General features: G+C 43.1%; 1 protein-coding gene across 1 annotated transcript in view; it reads left to right on the plus strand.

The window, feature by feature from the left end:
- LOC142365595 (microtubule-associated protein 1B-like) overlaps positions 1–19,635 on the plus strand; it is a 64,776-nt gene extending 45,141 nt beyond the window's left edge. Inside the window, exons 5-7 of the mRNA XM_075446507.1 lie at positions 5,674–11,875; positions 14,118–14,356; positions 15,085–19,635. Of these exons, the coding sequence (XP_075302622.1) occupies positions 5,674–11,875; positions 14,118–14,356; positions 15,085–15,240 (6,597 nt within the window). The 3' untranslated portion in view covers positions 15,241–19,635. The remainder of the gene's footprint in view (positions 1–5,673; positions 11,876–14,117; positions 14,357–15,084) is intronic.
- The last annotated feature ends 825 nt before the right edge of the window (positions 19,636–20,460 follow it).

A 20,460-nucleotide genomic window follows, 5' to 3' on the forward strand; every position in this document is an offset into this window, starting at 1 on the left:
TGCTTGGGGCGGCAGGCGAATCCCCTCCCAGCCTCCCTCTCCACCCCAGGTGCCCTTATGCAATAGGTATGAGGCTCTGGAACCGGAGGGCCAGGCAAATGACGAGGAGGACAAAGGCCCACACATGGGGTTGCCCAGAACTAGGCAGTCAGCCTCACACATCACGACTGCCTCCACGAAGACAAAAAGAAGGGTAATTGTCATAAGTGATTCCTTTCTCAAGGGAACAGAGGGCTCGATATGCCAACTGAACCCATCCCACAGGGAAGTCTGCTGCCTCCCTGGGGCCCGGGTGAGAGATATCACTAGGAAACTCCCTGGTCTGGTACAGCCCTCTGACTATTACCTGCTCTTAGTTGTTCAGGTTGGCAATGATGAGGTTAGGGACAAAAGCGCATGGGCAATCAAAAGGGACTTCAGAGCTCTGGGGCGGCAGGTTAAGGGATCAGGAGCACAAGTAGTGTTCTCCTCTATACTTCCAATTGCAGGGGAAGATGAGGGAAGAAACAGGAAGAGTGAACAGATCAATACCTGGCTCCAAGCCTGGTGTCACAGGCAAAATTTGGGGTTCTTTGATAATGGGTCCATTTACATGGCACCAGGCCTGCTGGCAACAGATGGGGTACACCTGTCGCAAAAGGGGAAGAGGATCCTAGCTCAGGGGTTAGCAGGGCTCATTGATAGGGCTTTAAACTAGATTGAAAGGGGGAAGGGGATAAAACCAGGCTAGCTAGTCAAAAGCCTGGGGGTGGCAACTCAGCTGCTAGTGGACGGTGTGCTAATGAGGACCTTCACTCTGCTGAGTCAGTGAGGGTACGGAACAGGGAGCTGTGAGGCAGCAACAGTGCAGCTTCATCGGGGGCTCAGCTCAAATGCCTTTATGCAAATGCACGTAGCATGGGGAATAAACAAGAGGAGCTAGAGATGTGCGCACGTCTGTGGGGCTATGATATCATCGGCATCACGGAGACATGGTGGGACAGCTCCTATGCCTGGAGTATTGGGATGGGAGGATACAGGCACTTTAGGAAAGACAGGCAGGGGAGACGAGGAGGAGGTGTCACCCTCTATGTCAAAGAGCATCTGGAGTGCATGGAGCTCTGCCTGGGAATGGATGAGGAGCCAACTGAGAGCTTATGGGTCAAGATTACAGGCAGGGCAGGGATGGGCGACATTACAGTGGGAGGCTGCTACAGGCCACCAGACCAGGACGAGCGAGCGGATGAGGCCCTCTATAGGAAGATAGGAGAAGCCTCACTTTCACAGGCCCTGGTCCTCATGGGGGACTTCAACCACCCCGATATCTTTTGGTGGGACAACACAGCAGGGCACAAGCAATCCAGGAGGTTCCTGGAATGCATCAAGGACAACTTCCTCCTCCAAGTGACAGAGGAGCCCACGAGGAGAGGTGTGGTGCTGGACCTTGTTCTCCCCAACAAGGAGGGACTGGTGGGGAATGTGAAAGTCAAGGGCAGCCTTGGCTGCAGTGACCACGAAATGGTGTGATATAAGATCTTTAGGGCAGCGAGGAGGGTGCGCAGCAAGCTCGCTACCCTGGACTGGTGACGGAGGATGCAGAGAAGGCAGAGCTACTGAATGCCGCCTTTGCTTCAGTCTTCAGTGCTAAGACTGGCCCTCAGGAATCCCAGGCCCCGGAGGTAAGAGAATAAGCCCACAGAGAGGACGACTTTCTCTTGGTCGAGGAGGACTGCGTGAGGGATTGCTTAAGCGATCTGGACGTCCACAAATCCATGGGCCCCAATGGAATGCACCCACGAGTGCTGAGGGAGCTGGCGGATGTCATTGCTGAGCCACTCTCCATCATCTTTGAGAGGTCCTAGAGGACAGAAGAGGTGCCCGAGGACTGGAGAAAGGCCAATGTCACTCCAGTCTTCAAAAAGGGCAAGAAGGAGGACCCAGGGAACTACAGGCCGGTCAGCCTCACCTCCATCCCGGGAAAGGTGATGGAGCAACTTATCCTGGAGGTCATCAACAAGCAAGTGGAGGAAAAGAAGGTTATCAGGAGTAGTCAGCATGGATTCACCAAGGGGAAATCATGCCTGACCAATCTAATAGCTTTCTATGATGACATGACTGGCTGGGTAGATGAAGGAAGAGAAGTGGATGTTGTCTACCTCGACTTCAGCAAGGCTTTCGACGCGGTCTCCCATAATATCCACCTAGGGAAGCTCAGGAAGTATGGGCTGGATGAGTGGTCGGTGAAGTGGATAGAGAACTGGCTGAATGGCAGAACTCAGAGGGTTGTCATCAGCGGCGCTGAGTCTAGTTGGAGGCTGGTAACTAGTGGTGTCCCCCAGGGGTCAGTACTGGGCCCAGCCTTGTTTAACTTCTTCATCAATGACCTGGATGAAGAGTTAGAATGTACCCTCAGCAAGTTTGCTGACGACAAAAAACTAGGGGGAGTGGTAGATACACCACAAGGCTGTGCTGCCATTCAGCGTGACCTGGACAGACTGGAAAGCTGGGCAGAGAGGAACCTGATGAGGTTCAACAAGGGCAAGTGCAGGGTCCTGCACCTGGGGAGGAACAACCCCATGCACCAGTACAAGCTTGGGGCGGACCTGCTGGAGAACAGCTCTGTGGAGAGGGACCTGGGTGTCCTGGTGGATGACAGGTTAACCATGAGCCAGCAGTGTGCCCTGGCTGCCAAGAAGGCCAATGGCATCCTGGGGTGCATTAGGAGGAGTGTGGCCAGCAGGTCGAGGGAGGTTCTCCTTCCCCTCTACACTGCCCTAGTGAGGCCTCATCTGGAGTACTGCGTCCAGTTCTGGGTTCCCCACTTCAAGAAAGATGAAGAGCTACTGGAGAGAGTCCAGTGGAGGGCTATGAGGATGATGAGGGGACTGGAACATCTCTCCTGCTTGGGGGAGCTGAGGGAGCTGGGCTTGTTCAGCCTGAAGAAGAGAAGGCTGTGAGGGGACCTAATAAATACTTACAAATATCTGAAGGGTGGGTGTCAGGAGGATGGGGTCAGACTCTTTTCATTGGTGCCCAGTGACAGGACAAGGGGCAATGGGCACAAACGGAGGCACAGGAAGTTCCGTCTGAACATGAGGAAGAACTTCTTCCCTCTGAGGGTGACGGAGCACTGGAACAGGCTGCCCAGGGAGGTTGTGGAGTCTCCCTCTCTGGAGATATTCAAGACCCGCCTGGACAAGGTCCTGTGCAGCCTGCTGTAGGTGACCCTGCTTCGGCAGTGGGGTTGGTCTAGATGACCCCCAGAGGTCAATTCCAACTCCTACCATTCTGTGATTCTGTGATTCTGTGACTTCAGGATAGCAGACTTTGGCCTCTTCAGGGATCTGCTTGGTAGAATACTGTGGGATAAAGCCCTGGAGGGAAGAGGGGCCCAAGAAAGCTGCTTAATATTCAAGGATCACCTCCTCCAAGCTCAGGAGCGATGCATCCCGACCAAGAGGAAGTCAGGAAGAAACGCCAGGAGGCCTACATGGATGAACAAGGAGCTCCTGGCCAAACTCAAGCAGAGAAAGGAGGCCTACAGAGGATGGAAGCAAGGACAGGTAGCTTGGGAGGAATACAGAGAAATCGTCCAAATAGCCAGGGAGCTAGTTAGGAAAGCTAAAGCCCTGACTGAATTAAATCTGGCCAGAACTGTCAAAGGAAACAGGAAAGCCTTCTATAGGTATGTCAGTGATAGAAGGAAGACTAGGGAAAATGTGGGCCCTCTCCGGAAGGAAGCTGGAGACCTTGTTACCTGGGATGTGGAGAAAGCTGAGGTGCTTAATGACTTTTTTGCCTCAGTCTTCAACAGCAAGTGCTCTAGCCACACCGCCCAAGTTGCAGAAGGCAAAGGCAGGGACTGGGAGAATGAAGAACCACTCACTGTAGGAGAAGACCAGGTTCGAGACTGCCTAAGGAACCTGAAGGTGCACAAGTCCATGGCCCTGATGAGGTACATCCGCGGGTCTTGAGGGAACTGGCGGACAAAGTTGCCAAACCACTCTCCATCATATTTGAGAGGTCGTGGAGGTCTGGGGAGGTCCCCACTGACTGGAGAAGAGGCAACATCACCCCCATTTTTAAAAAGGGAAAAAAGGAAGACCCGGGGAACTACAGGCCAGTCAGCCTCACCTCTGTGCATGGCAAGATGATGGAGCAGATCCTCCTCGAAACCATGCTAAGGCACATGGATAACAAGGAGGTGACTGGGGACAGCAAACATGGCTTCACCAAGGGCAAATCATGCCTTACCAACTTGGTATACTATGATGGGGTTACAGTGTTGGTGTACAAAGGATGGGAAACTGACATCGCCTACCTGGACTTGTGCAAGGCATTCAACACTGTCCCACATGATGTCCTTGTCTCTAAATTGAAAGGACATGGATTTGACAGATGGACCACTCGTTGGATAAGGCAGTGGCTTGATGGACACACTCAAAGAGTTGCAGACAATGGCTCGATGTCCAGGTGGAGACCAGTGATGAGTGGTGTCCCTCAGGGGTCGGTACTGGGGCTGGTGCTGTTTAGTATCTTTGTCGGTGACATGGACAGTGGGACTGAGTGCACCCTCAGCAAGTTTGCTGATGACACCAAGCTGTGCAGTGTGGTTGATATGATGGAGGGAAGGGATGCCATTCAGAGGGACCTGGACAGGCTGGAGAGGTGGGCCTGCGTGAACCGCATGAAGTTCAACAAGGCCAAGTGCAAGGTCCTGCACGTGGGTCGGGGCAATCCCAAACACAAGTACAGGCTGGGCAGAGAGTGGCTTGAGAGCAGCCCTGAGGAGAAGGACTTGGGGGTACTGCTGGATGAGAAGCTCAACATGAGCCGGAAATGTGTGCTTGCAGCCCAGAAAGCCAACTGTATCCTGGGCTGCATCAAGAGAAGAGTGGGCAGCAGGTCGAGGGAGGGGATTCTGCCCCTCTACTCCACTCTGGTGAGACCCCACCTGGAGTCCTGCATCCAGCACTGGAGCCCCCAACATAGGAAGGACATGGATGTGTTAGAGCGGGTCCAGAGGAGGTCCACGAAAATGATCAGAGGGCTGGAGTACCTCTCCTACGAGGACAGGCTAAGAGAGTTGGGGCTGTTCAGCCTGGAGAAGAGAAGGCTCTGGGGTGACCTTATAGCGGCCTTCCAGTACCTGAAGGGGGCCTACAGGAAGGGTGGAGAGGGGCTTCTCACAAGGGTGTGTAGTGATAGGACAAGGGGGAATGGCTGTAAACTAAAAGAGGGCAGATTTAGATTGGATATTAGGAGGAAATTCTTCACCATGAGGGTGGTGAAACACTGGCACAGGTTGCCCAGAGAAACTGTGGCTGCCCCTTTCCTGGAAGTGTTCAAGGCCAGGTTGGATGCAGCTCTGAGCAACCTGGTGTAGTGGAAGATGTCCCTGCTCCTGGCAGGGGGGTTGGAACTACATGATCTTTAAGGTCCCTTCCAACCCTTACCGTTCTATGATTCTATGACCTTTCCTCATAAGCTGCTCCTTTGTATTTAAAAATATACGGTAGTATAACTATTTTTGTGCTAACAGGTTCCTTTAGCCTCTAGGATGGGTACTCAACAGTGCAGAAGCGAATGAAAAAGGTTTTATCTATCTGATCAGGAAATATTATGTTCTGACATTAGTTGTCATTAAGAATTAATTTACATGCATCTTCTTGTGTTTTTGTTTTACAACCCTAGATTGGTGAATTACTGAGCACCACACACCCAGCCAACAAAGCCAGCTTAACTGTTTTCTGCCCTGAGGAAGGAGACTGGAAAAATTCCAACCTTGACAGACACAACCTTCAAGACTTTATTAACATTAAACTCAACTCAGTTTCCATATTGCCCAAAATGGAAGGACTCTCTGAATTCACAGAGTATCTGTCAGAATCAGTAGAAGTGCCATCACCCTTTGACATTTTGGAACCTCCAACTTCAGGAGGCTTCTTGAAACTCTCCAAACCCTGCTGTTATATTTTCCCAGGTGGAAGAGGGGACTCTGCATTATTTGCAGTGAATGGATTCAACATGCTTATCAATGGAGGATCTGAAAGAAAATCTTGCTTTTGGAAACTTATCCGGCACTTGGACAGGGTAGATTCCATTCTACTCACTCACATCGGAGATGATAACCTGCCAGGAATTAATAGCATGCTTCAGCGAAAGATAGCTGAATTAGAAGAGGAACAGTCCCAAGGGTCTACTACCAACAGTGACTGGATGAAAAATCTGATCTCGCCTGATTTAGGAGTTGTATTCCTTAATGTACCTGAGAACCTGAAGAACCTGGATCCTAACTTTAGAATAAAAAGGAGTGTAGAAGAAGTTTGTTTTACTCTCCAATATTTAAATAAATTGTCTATGAAACCAGAACCTCTTTTCAGAAATGTAGGAAATACCAGTGACCCCATCATTTTATTTCAGAAAATGGGAGTTGGAAAACTTGAGATGTATGTGCTTAATCCTGTCAAAAATAGCAAAGAGATGCAATATTTTATGCAACAGTGGAGTGGTACTAGCAAAGATAAAGAATTCCTGCTACCAAATGGCCAAGAACTAGACATTCCATTATCCTATTTCACCTCTGTCTCATCCCTGATTGTGTGGCATCCAGCTAATCCTGCAGAAAAAATAATCCGAGTTCTGTTTCCTGGAAACAGCACCCAATATAATGTTCTAGAAGGACTAGAAAAGCTCAAACATTTAGAATTCCTTAAAGAACCAACAGTTACACAGAAAGACCTAACTGGGAACATTGCTAGTCCAGCTGTGAAACAAGCAAAGTTGAAAAAACGAACAGACAGCAAGGAGAGTCTGAAGCCTGTTGCAAAGACACCAAACAAGTCTGTCAGAAAGGAATCTAAAGAAGAAACACCAGAGTCTGCAAAGCCTAGCCCAACACTGGAAAAGCTTCAGAAATTGGAAAGCAAAGAAAAAGTTCCAGTTAAAAAAGAGAAACCAGCAAAAGTTGATACCAAACCTATAGTGACAGAAAAAGATGTAACAAGTAAAGAAGAGCAATTATTAAAATCTGAAACTCCTGAAAAACAAGGTACAGATGTAAAACCAAAAGTGGCAAAGGAGAAGCCAGTGAAAAAGGAAGTCAAAACAAAACCTGAAGAAAAGAAAGAGGAAAAAGAAAAAACAAAGAAAGATGTTTCTAAAAAAGAGGAGAAAACACCCATCAAAAAAGAGGAAAAATCAAAAAAAGAAGAGATCAAGCAAGAAGTTAAAAAAGAGGTGAAAAAGGAAGAGAAGAAGGAAACTAGGAAGGAAGTAAAGAAAGAAGCTCCACTAAAGGAAGTTAAAAAAGAAGGTAAAAAAGAAGAGAAGGAAATTAAGAAGGAAGAAAAAGAAGCCAAAAAAGACATCAAAAAGGTTCCTAAAGAAACAAAGAAGATGGCTGCTCCTTTGACTGAAGTCAAAAAGCTAGCAGCAAAGCCTAAACCACAAAAGAAGGAGGAGCCTGCTAAAAAAGCATCAGTATCTGCTGGAAAGCCAAAGGAAAAAGGAAAAATTAAGACTGTGAAGAAGGAGATCAAAGTCAGTGGAGCACAAGCTGCCCTTGCAGTAGTTGGAGCCACTGCCACAACTGTAGCAGCTGCAGAAATTACAGCTAGTGGAAAAGAACTTGAAGTGGAGAGATCCCTTATGTCTTCACCAGAGGATTTAACAAAGGATTTTGAGGAATTAAAAGATGAAGAAGTAGAAACAATAAAAGAAAAAAAACCTCAAGTTGCACTTATAGAGGATGAACAGAAACTCACTGGCACAGAACAAAAAGAGGCCTCTGAAGTCCAAAAAGAAAAATTAGATAATGAAGGACCTGCTGAGTCCTCTGATGAAGGCATAACTACCACAGAAGCCGAGGGTGAGTATGAACAAACACCCGAAGAATTGGAACCTGTGGAAAAGCACAGGGTTGATGACAATGAAAAGTTTGAAGATGAGGGAACTGGCTTGGAAGAATCATATGAAGCAGGAGATTATGAGGAAAAGGCAGAGACAGAAGAAGCTGGAGAACGAGGTGAAGATGAGGAAGTAAAGACACCACTGGACACCACAAAACCATATATGGAGGAAGTAAGAAAAATCGAAGATAGTTCAGAAGAAATAATGGCTGAAGCAGATGCTAACATTAAAGCCAAAAAATATATTGAAAAGGCAGTAGATGAGGCATCAGATGAACGGGCTGAGGAAGACAGGGAAGAAGCAGTAGAAAAGGCAGAAACCGAAGAGACTGAAGAAGAGGAGGAAGACAAAGCAGAAGACATCAGAGATGAAGAAGAGTCTGAAAAAATAGAAGCTGAAGAAAATTATGTGATGGCTGTGGTAGACAAAGCTGCAGAAACTGGTGAAGTTGAAGATAAATATGGCCTACTCATAATTACACCAACAAAAAGCTCAGAGCCTCAGTCTCCAGCTGTTGAACTGGCCTCTTCTATCCATGACGAAACATTACCTGGTGGTTCAGAAAGTGAAGCCACTGTTTCTGATGAAGAAGATAAAGATCAACCTGAGGAATTCACTGCTACTTCAGGTTATACACAGTCTACCATCGAAATATCCAGTGAACCAACTCCAATGGATGAAATGTCTACACCCCGGGATGTCATGAGTGATGAAACTAACAATGAGGAAAGCGAGTCACCTCAAGAGCGTATGAACATTACCAAGTACGAGACATCACTGTGCTCTCAAGAATTTGCTAGACCTAAAATTTCTCCATTTCCGGATGCTTTTAATGGATTATCAGAAGGATCCAAAACAGAGGCCACAGAAGGTAAAGACTATAATGCCTCAGCTTCTACCATCTCACCACCTTCTTCATTAGAGGAAGACAAATTCTGCAAATCTGCATTCCAAGATGTATATTGGCAAAAAGGAAGTGAAATCCAAGGCACTGTCGAACTAGAAATCAAAGAACCCTATTCAGAAGACAGTGGAAAATGTAGTCCAGCCAAGAGTCCAGCTGAGAGTTTGTCCCCTCCATCACCCGTTGCCAAAACACCACTGAATGAACGTAGCGTGAACTTTTCACTCACTCCCAGTAAGATCAAGGTCTCGGCTGAGCCTGTCCCCATTGCTACATTGCCTGATGTATATCAAGAAGTTGCTGAAGAGCACTGTGCAAGCCCTGAAGATAAAACATTAGAAGTAGCATCTCCCTCACAGTCTACTGCTGGTAGTGCTGGCCACACACCTTATTATCAGTCTCCCACTGACGAAAAATCCAGTCAGCTTCCCTCTGAAACCAGTGAAAAGTCAACAGAAACTCCTATTAGCTTTGAACTCGGTGAAGTCAAAGATAAGTCTGCAAAATGCAGAATAAGCCCTATGGATGAGCCTGTGCCAGATTCAGAATCTCCTATTGAAAAGGTTCTCTCGCCTTTACGGAGTCCACCACTGATGGGTTCAGAGACCACTTATGATACATTTTTGAGTGCTGATGTAAAGTCTCCCATCAGAGACTATGGAAGTCCTTCTGAGGGGAAACCTGAAAAAGAAAAATCAACTGTTCAGATGAGCCCAGCTTCTGAAGCCAGCTCTGTGGGCCTTTTCCAAGAAAAACAAGATGAAAAAAGCATGGAGTTTATGCTAATTAAGGAAGGCTTCAGCCTAGAAAGGAAAATGGAGGATACAGAACCCAGCAGCTCCCAGTCTTCACTGATATTGGATGAGCGGAAGTTAGCAGGTGATCTTTCACCTACCCAAATAGATATCGGTCAATTTGGTTCCTTAAAAGAAGACACCAAAATGTCAATTTCTGAAGGCACTATTTCTGACAAGTCTGCAACTCCAGTTGATGAGGTTGTAGCAGAAGAAACCTATTCCCATATGGAAGGAATAGCTTCTGTCTCTACAGCATCTGTTGCTACTAGTTCATTTCCAGAACCAACTACTGATGATGTATCTCCTTCTTTGCATGCTGAAGTTGGATCCCCCCACTCTACTGAAGTTGATGATTCCCTTTCAGTTTCAGTTGTACAAACACCAACAACGTTTCAGGAAACAGAGGTGTCTCCATCTAAGGAAGAGTGCCCAAGGCCCATGTCAATTTCTCCACCAGATTTCTCACCTAAAACCGCAAAAACAAGAACTCCAGTGCACGATCACAGATCTCCTGAGCAGTCAACTATGTCAGTAGAATTTGGTCAGGAGTCCCCTGAGCAGTCTTTAGCAATGGACTTCAGTAAGCAATCTCCAGACTATCCTACTGTAGGCACTAGTATACACCATATATCTGAAAATGGACCGACAGAAGTAGATTATAGACTTTCAGATATACAGGAGCCTATTTTTGCACAGAAGATTTCCCCTGTGGAGCAGTCATCTTACTCTCAGGAGAAGGATATTTCAGAAATTATTTCAGTTTCTCAAATTGAAGCTTCATCCTCAACTTCATCAGCTCGTACACCTTCCCAGTTAACTTCGCCTCTGCCAGAAGAAACTTTTTCAAGTGCTATTCCACCCAGAGATATGTCACTATGTTCTTCTTTTACCTCAGAAAAGGTGCAGAGCTTAGGAGAAAAGCTGTCACCAAAGTCTGACCTATCTCCATCGACTCCAAGAGAATCTTCTCCTCTATACTCTCCTAGTTTTCCAAATTCACCTCCTGCAATCACAGAAGCGGTATCACTGCAAGTGTCTTGTGTCAAAGCTTTTGGTTGCCAGGAACCCATAACAAAGGACAATCCAGAATCTTTAATCAGCCCAGAAAAAGAAGATTCAGAGAAAAGCAGCAGGTCACCAGAAGAATTTAGTTATTCTTACAAAGCCACAGAGAAAACTACTAGGTCACCAGAGCATATTAGCTACTCCTGTGAGGCAGTTGCAAAATCTAAATCACCTCAGGCCACAGATTATTCCTATGAGATGACAGGAAAAACCACAAGATCACCAGGAGTCACAGATTATTCCTATGAGAGAACTGGGAAAGCTACCAGATCTCCTGATGTTATGGATTACTCCTATGAGACAACAGGGAAAGCCACCAGCTCACCTGAAGCCACAGATTACACATTTGAGACAACTGAGAAAACCACCAGGTCATTTGAAGCTACTAGCTATTCCTATGAAGCAAGTGCACATTTTACTCCGGGAAAATCATTAGCAGAATCCTGTCAAGATGTTGACTTATGTCTTGTGTCCTCCTGCGAATATAAACATCCTAAAACTGAACTTTCACCCTCATTTATCAACCCAAATCCACTTGAGTGGTTTGCAGGTGAAGAACAGTCTCAAGATCAAGAGAAGCCATTAACTCAATCTGGGGGAGCCCAGCCACCTTCTAGGGGAAAGCAGCAAGGGAGGCAGTGTGATGAAACCCCTCCCACATCCATGAGCGAGTCTGCCCCATCTCAGACTGATTCAGATGTTCCCCCCGAGACTGAGGAATGCCCTTCCATCACGGCAGATGCTAACATTGACTCGGAAGATGAGTCAGAAACCATTCCGACGGACAAGACAATTGCGTACAAACAAATTGACCCGCCACCTGTCCTGATGCAGGATCACAGCCCTTCCCCTAGGCACCCTGATGTCTCCATGGTTGATCCAGAGACTTTGCCCACTGATCAATATTTGGGTAAACCTTTGAAGAAGGACCTCAAAGAAAAGACAAAGACAAAAAAGCAGGGTACTAAGACCAAGTCATCTTCTCCTGTTAAAAAAAGTGATGGCAAATCAAAACAAATAGCTTCACCAAAACCAGCTGTAAAAGAATCTTTAGACAAAATTTCCAAAACAGCTTCTCCAAAAAAGAAGGAGTCTGTGGAGAAGGCAACCAAAAATATCTCTAATCCAGAAGTAAAGTCTCGAGTGGAAGAGAAAGATAAGGACAGCAAGAATGCAGCAAATACAACAACGTTCAAGTCAGCAAAGACTGCAACCACAGGTGAAGACAGATAGGAGTTCCCTAACATTAAGATTTTCTTAGTTGTTGCAGTAAAATTAGATTGCTTTTATATCAGCTGAGAATGTGGTTTGTAGCAAACCCTCAAAGAAAGTCCATGTTTTAAATATAAATCTGGCATGTTAAGGCCACATTTAAATGAATGAAATTCACTGAATTAACTTTTGCAATCTGAGAAACTTGATGTGTCAGTTTGCTCAGATGTAAAGAATTAAGAGTACATCAAGTATAAAGAACTTAAGCTGTCTGAATTGTTAACCAACTAATAGAATTAAAAGTACCACTTTTGTAGGTGAAGTGAAATCAGTAGTAAGTGAACCACTTTATTCATTGTAAAAATCATGTAGGCACAATGCTCCTAACATAAAATAATGCAATTTAATGTTTTGAGAGGCAAAGGTACTATCAGACATTGGATGCTTTTATTATTTTGCTGGATTTATTTTAAAAAGAGTATTTAAAAAAAAAATAATAGCAGTAGTAAGAGCACTTTCTGTGAGCTGAGCATGTAAATCACATAATCCAGTTAAAGTCTTATGCCATCAGTGATGACTAAACATACAGAAAATTAATGTCATTTTGAATGACTGTTGTATATTCTAAGTAGTAATAAAGTATGAATTAGATTACTGAAGGAGACATTGTGCCAATATGCTGCTTCTGGCAGATCTTGTTAGAGAGTGTTTTGGGGATACTTTGATTTTGCTATTGTCAGGACTGATGTTCTGCTGAAAGCTTTATACAAGGAGCAGATCTAGGATTCAGTACAAGCAAACCAGCATTCAGCTACTTGTAGCTTCCCCATTTTAAGTGGTCTGCTGTTCCTTTCTTACACCATCATTTGCATGTCTCTTTTAGTAGATGCTTTTCAAAGCAGCAATACAGTTCCTCATGCTGCACATTTCTCCAGCACTTCAGCTTTATATTCAATTCTTCTTCCTTGAAGCATACTTCTCAGGTATACGCTAGAGCTGAAGACAAGGCTTTATTTGATAATGACATTTAAGTGTAAAATGTAATGTCTAATATTTTATCCAATGTTGGTATCCACAATTCAGAAAGATATATCACAGATTTTTTTTATGATGATAGATGATAAGACTTTTTTGTAACATACCCAATAGTTAAAAACTCTAATTTAGGAAATCTTATCATATTATGATGCTTATTTGGTATATTGCCCTATGATGAACGGCAGGTCACACTAGACAATTGTATTGGACTTTCCTGGCTTTACAATATGTGATCCTAAATAGAGTGTATTGCTCACATAATTTAGTTTACCAAACTTCATCCTCTATAACATCATGAGAAGGCAAATAAAACGTAAATGGTGATCATTTGGATACAATTACTGGTTGAGTCCTGATTGTCAGTTCACACTGTGATCCAGTGCGTAGCAAAAGCAGCTTTTTTTGGTAGTATTTTTAACGTGAGTGTTTAAACTTTGAACTTCCTTTTGACTGAACCTTTTCTTAGAACAGAAGCTGCACTATGTTTAGCAGCAAAAACATACCTCCCTCTACTTTTTGTGATAAGTGGCTAGTTTGTGTTCTCCCAAGTTCTTCTTTTCCCCTCTTTCTGCTCATGTGTAGTAGCTTCCTGATGCACCTGTAAGACAGTCTGAGCACATCAGCATGTGCTGATATCCCAAATCTCAGGACCATTTCTGCATGGCTCCCTGTGTGACCATAGCTTTTATAATCATATATACCTGAGACTTTTGAAAAACACAACTTGTGACCGGTTGCCAACTGGATTTAACTCCATTCACGACCACTCCTGGGCTCGACCATTTAGCCAGTTCTTTATCCAGTGAAGAGTACACCCATCCAAACCATGGGCAGCTAGTTTCTCCAGGAGGATGCTGTGGGGAACAGTGTCAAAGGCCTTACTAAAGTCCAGGTAGATAACATCCACAGCCTTTCCCTCATCCACTAGGCGGGTCACTTGGTCATAGAAGGAGATCAGGTTGGTCAAGCAGGACCTGCCTTTCATGAACCCATGCTGGCTGGGCCTGATCCCCTGGTTGTCCTTCACATGCCTGGTAATGCGTGCAATGCCATAATTCTTTCACGGGACACAGAAGTACAGTTGTGGCTGTGTAATGCTTAACCAACACTAACAATTTTAAGAATATAATGTCAGTGGTTAGAATGCTAATTAATAAATGCATGTTTTTGACCAGTCTGTTATATATTCTTTTGTTATTTGATTGCCAAAGGACCTGGGAATAGTAAGTCAGCAAAATCTACAACAGTGCCTCCAGGATCTCCAGTGTATTTGGATCTGGTGTACATTCCCAACCACAGCAATAGTAAGAATGTTGATGTTGAGTTTTTCAAGAGGGTGCGGTCATCCTACTACGTGGTGAGCGGCAACGATTCTGCAGCCGAGGAGCCAAGCAGGGCTGTTCTGGACTCCCTGCTGGAGGGCAAGGCCCAGTGGGAGAGTAACATGCAGGTAAGCTCTTAACTAGTATTTCTACCTGGAAATTTTATCTTCTCTGGGAAGCAACTACAGGAAGCCAGATCACCTCTGGAGTGGGCAACAGCTGCTGGGGACAGGAGTTCCCAGCCTGGGCACCTTGTTTCACCAGTGATGTGAGAGGACACCCAAGTGAAGCACAGAGCTGCACCATACTTGGCTGCTCCCCCATTTCTGGCCCTTCTGACCTGTCTCTGGAGAATAAAACAGTTTGGAACTGGTTTACGGGATCATTTGGCTATTTCATCTTGTTGCTATACCATATATGATCCAAGTTTGGAAACCTTGCAATTTGTAAGTAGGAAAGAAAAGTGAAAGTTTCATGGTTTATATGGCAGTCACATACACTTGGAAACTTCATGTGCATTTCCAACATGACAAATAAGTAAACAAAATATTTGGCCATAATCTGAAGAGCTATCGGTGCAGACTACAGACTGCTACTTCTCTAGAAAGTTGCATCTCAGCACCTTAGAGAACCAAGGTTTTATTTTCATAAACTGCTTCTTTACAGTCATTTTATTTTATCTACATGTTTATTTATTTCATTTTATCCATCCATTTACTTAAGTATTTATTGCATAAAGATCCACTCTTTCCAGAAGGGAATCATACTTGTTGGCCGGGACTTCTTACAAAGACATTTTTCTTATCAGTTGTTTCTGTTGTCCATTCCTCAGGAGTTCTCCTGTTTTGTGTTGCAGGTGACCTTAATCCCAACACATGACTCAGAAGTGATGAGGGAATGGTACCAAGAGACCCATGAGAAACAGCAGGACCTCAACATCATGGTTTTGGCAAGCAGCAGCACTGTTGTTATGCAAGATGAATCTTTTCCTGCATGCAAGATTGAACTGTAAGAACAAGACCATGCACCACAAGATTTAGCTTTGTTTCCGGAAATTCTTCATTTTGAAAACAACTTTTCTAAAAATTCAACCCATCTATTTCAACTGCTGAACTGTATACCTGCAAAATGCTATACTGTATCACAGTGATGCAAATCACTAATATTTTTCAGTCTTTGCTGATTGCTAAGGAAAATAATAGCATTCCCATAGTAGGGTTCAAATTACTGAAAAAATACAGATTCAGTTTCATCTCCGCTGAACATTTGGAAACCATGTACTAGCAACCCAAACTGACTTCTGCCAGGCAGAGGAATTTACCCTCTAAAGAAACACAAAGAGAGAGAAAGAGAGAGAGGGGTAGGAGGAGAAAGTAATAAATAATTAGATCTCCAGTAGTCTCATGGCAATAGCTGTATCGCTTACTGCAATTTGTCTATGTACACACATGAAAAGGAAGTTTTAAATTTGTATCAGTCTGAGCTATCGCAAAGGATGTTATTTACAGAATTAACTGGAAAATAAGAAGCAGCAGAATGTGGCTAGGAAGGGACATACAACCTAAATGCTCATTAACAGTTTTCCACTTTAATTTGAACTCTGAATACTGACATACTGTAACAATCATAGACCAAATATGCACATGTTCTGAACCCCATTCAGAATTCTAAAACCTTTCTTTCAGCATGCATGCAGAATTGTTGGTCTAAGGCATGCTCCCAGTAAAAATCCACTCACTCACTCAAAACTGACCAGTCCACATGCTTAAACACCCATGTCCACTGTCAATTAACTGAAGAAAAATACCAAAGCAGTTGGGAGTACATACAGTAGACAATTTGCCTTAGAAAATGACTTGAATGTACAAAGAAGCTTGATGCACTTATTTTTTAATGTTGAGACAGCAAATTTATAAAACATCTGTGTAGGATCATAGTTACACCAGTAAGGAAGTGTGAGTATGCATGTGTGGTACTAGAAACCTATCTGACTGGTCAAACTGCTTGGTACTATGAATTACATATGTTAGTTCTGTGAACAATTCATTGATGCACCAGGACTGCTCAACAAGGCAAGATGAGCATTTTTTTGAAAGCTTCTTTTGTACTGTGGAAGCAAGATTGAAGTGGTGTCCAGTATCAGAATTGCAAAACTTAGTGAAACATTCAGAATGATGAAAAAGGTTACCTGTGAGTCTGTACAGTATTTAGCCTTCCTTTGTCTTATTTTATTTGTTTAATTTAAGAGTAAATATGGGAACAAATGTACAGAATTTTTTTTTTTAGTGCTGCATAAACTTTTAATAGATTTTTAACAAAAGTTTTCATTTACAGGAAAATGCAAAGAAAAATTTTACAGGTGAAGGCAATTTTTTTAGTAGTTTTGTAAGATAAATTAATAATGTTGTTTAAGGTTCTAGTGAGAATGGATATTGAGGTAAGATTTATTGAAAGCAGTCAACTGCCAATACCTTTTTGGGGGCGGGGGGTAGGGGCACCCTGGTGCTAAAATTAACCTGTTGATGTTGACAGAAAATGGGATTTGAAATGTTGATTGCCTAATATTTAGCAGGGTGTAACCTACATTCTCAGTCCTCACAACATCTTGAAAAAAGATAGAATAAGCAATAAGCTAAAATAAGTCCCCTTTCCTTTCCTTTCCTTTCCTTTCCTTTCCTTTCCTTTCCTTTCCTTTCCTTTCCTTTCCTTTCCTTTCCTTTCCTTTCCTTTCCTTTCCTTTCCTTTCCTTTCCTTTCCTTTCCTTTCCTTTCCTTTCCTTTCCTTTCCTTTCCTTTCCTTTCCTTTCCTTTCCTTTCCTTTCCTTTCCCCCTTCCTTTCCTTCTCTAGACTGCTTGCAGTGGAACAGCATGTAGAACAGCTCCGTCATTTAAGACGGTGTGGATTTTTTAGTCTCAGATGTTTTATCCCAATAAAAAAATCTTGTTACATTGTAGAAGGTTTGTAAATCTGAATTTAAAGGTGTAAAGGCCTTCAAAATGAAGATATGTGCTGGTCTGTATGATTCACCATTATGGCTGGTATTAAGTTTCACAATGTAGCGAACTATGCCCTCATTTTATTTTCTTTACTTATAATTTATTTCAATTTCACATTTTTAGGATATTTTTGTTTAATAGGTATATGTCTGTACTCCTAATTTTTATGTGGGTTTTTTTAATACTGCTTTAGGGCCCTTTAAATGTGAGCTCCTGAAGCCTATTTAATGCTGTGAATTACTGTTTGTCAAATATTGAGGGTTTTGATTTATTTTTAATGTCTTCCTTTTTTTAGGTATCTCTAGCAATGCTGTTTTTATTGCTATACCTTTTAAGTCGTTAAGAATAACTCAGAATGACTACAGCAGAAAAGGCAGATGGAAATGTACTGTGAAAACAAGCCTGTTTGCTGGGCTCATAATGATTCACTTAAAATTGCTTTTGTAATACATAGTCTTCAAAATTATAGGCAAAATGTTTGACAGAATAGTTGTACTATTTCTACAATTCTGCTTTGTCTACTTTCTTACATAGGTCAGATTTCAAACTTTTTGAGTGGGTGGGGATTTTCTGATTTTCTGACAATATCTGAAATGGTTTGTACCTCTGCTGTGGTAGAAAATCTAAGTACAGCAGTGGTCCTGAGACTAATCTCACTTATGCCACTGAATCAGGAAGCAATTTCACTACAGTCAGGGAAGTTACAGTCATTCAGTCCTACTGTAAATGAAACTAGAATCAAGCCTTAAATCTCTCCAAGTAAATTTGTGAAGGCTCAAGCATTTGTTTTACTTTAAAAATAATAATAATTAGGCAGTTACAGCCCATGTTAAAATGTTGATTCATTTTTTTCTGCTACAAGAATATTAAAAACCCAGTCTGGCTGTTTTGAGGTATTGTAATGCCTGTTCTATCCATTCCCTTTTAAATGGTAATCGCGCCTGGGTGTGACACAGCAATGAACTCCTGCATTAGCTCCTCTTGCCCTTAATGTCTTTCCTGCCTGTGGAACTAATCTAACTGTGCTAATCATAATACTACACAATTAGTTTAGTAACAGTCATCAAAATGTACCGTGCACATTAACAATGAGTGCTGTTGATCAGCATAGATTTCTAGGAGCATGGTTTGTTACTGATTAATTATAAAGCTTCAATAGGACACTCCATTTAAATGATGGTATTACCCATAACAGCATCCCCAATCATGATCTTTATGCTATCACTATACTGCTTCATAAAATTCAATGAAGAATTAACTTTATAGATCACACCCCACTCCTGAACTTGGACAGGGCCTCTCTTGCATGCCTTTTCAAAGTCCTTTGGTGGGCCTGACTTCATTGACCTTTACTGTTCACCCCATCTGTCACAGAATTCACTTTTGATTTTTTTATTATTATCTTACATACTGTGGTGAACAGAGCTAACTGTTTATGAATGTTTTTTTTTAATTGTCTACAATAGCTTATACATTTTAGGAGAGTTCTGGTACTCATTTACTAAGATTTAATCAATTTGTTAGTTGAATTTTCAATCCCTCCCACCACAAGCAAGTCAGCTCCAAAGAGCACTTACTGTGCATTTTGGACATTTCTGTCATATGCTTCTCTTTGTTCATCTGTTGCAAGAGGTTCTTGCTCAGTAATGATGTTTTGAGAGAAACAGTGATTTTGTTGGTCTGTATTTATTAGAAAAGGAAAAAGTATGTTTACACTTGCAAGAAACTGTAAGCTTTCGTCTTTTCACTTAACACGTTGAACAAAACACTAAAAGAAACTAGGGGTAAGCATTTCTTAGAATGCAATTATATTATTCACCTGATTTAAAAATGTTTGCTATTTAAAATAAAAAAGAGAAAAAAGTCTGTTTGCTGTGACTTTACAAAAAATATAAAAAAATAAGTAACTAAATAAAACAATGGCGTAAAAATATAGAAAGAAAAAAAAAGAAGACTAAAAAAAAAAACTTCTCTGCAGTAGACTAACTAGGAGCTCCAGATGATAGAGCTACCTCTTCAAGACTGGGCTGTAATTGCAACTGTAAAAGAGGAAATCTGAAATATTCTTTCATGCATTTGCATGCAGCTATTATCTTCCAAACTATGGCAAGAAACGGTCTTGTTGCTGGTTAAGAAGCACCTCACACACCTCTCTCTTGTTCTGAATGGTGTTTGTATCAGTCTGCAGTTGTGTATGGTATTATGTCTTATAATCTTGCATCACTTCTATCCAGTCATATCTAATGTAGAAAATTAGTTTCCAGTGAAAGTAATATGTAGTGCTTTTATGATATTTGTGTGCATTGTCCCCCCTTCCATTAAGGATATTTGATGTGAAGGAAACAAACTCAGTTCCACAATAAAATACAAAAGTGGTAAAGTGGTGTTGACATTTCTTGTCTTTGTGTATGTACGTATATGTAGGTGTTCCCTTTCCTTCAATTATGATTACCTACTCTATGGGCTTTTTCTCAAAAGATCAATGGCTATTTAAATGCTAGATAAGAACAAATCTTTATTTAGAAATTAAAAAAAAAATTGCTGGAGATGATTACTTTCATCTCTTGTGTAAAACATTAACATGGTGTACCATGATGTAGCTTCTTTTTGTTGTTCTCATTTCTGTATCCCTCAGCAGCATGAGAAAACACCTCATTTTCAGTAAGTATACGTTCAAGGGACTGTGTCAGAGGTGATATCCAATAAAGCTACATCGCTGAGGCGAGCAGCTCTGGTACTGGCATGATCTGCAGCAGAGCGCTCTAGCGCAGTGCACAGGGGTGTTTCCTGAACCAGGAGAACCTCAGGGGGAGCCGAGAGAGCTGACAGGAGCCGGCAGCTCACCGACAGCAGCTGACGAGACCTGGGCAGGGTCAGGAGCAACAGTGGCCAAGCCCCTCCCCCCCCCACGTATAAAAGAAGCCCCTAGGGAGCACTAGCGACCAGGACTACCACGAAAAGGGCATGGTGTGTCAGCAAGAGCACTGTAGCTCTGCCGGCTCAACCAGGGGGCAATGGCATCCACGCGGCAGAAGGCCACAGCCACTGCAAGCTCTGCACCCACTGCAACTGACAGCTTCCCAGTCAGCTCTGATGGGAACATGCTGCCACCCAGACATCAGGCTGCAGGGTCTGCCCTACTCTTATGCCAGTACTGTATGGCAGCAGTGAGCACACCTGTAGGAGGTGCACTCAGATAGAGCAACTCTTCCCGCTTAGTGACAGAGCTCCAGGAG

This window comes from Opisthocomus hoazin, chromosome W, assembly GCF_030867145.1.
Source record: "Opisthocomus hoazin isolate bOpiHoa1 chromosome W, bOpiHoa1.hap1, whole genome shotgun sequence".
Classification (NCBI taxonomy): Eukaryota; Metazoa; Chordata; class Aves; order Opisthocomiformes; family Opisthocomidae; genus Opisthocomus; species Opisthocomus hoazin.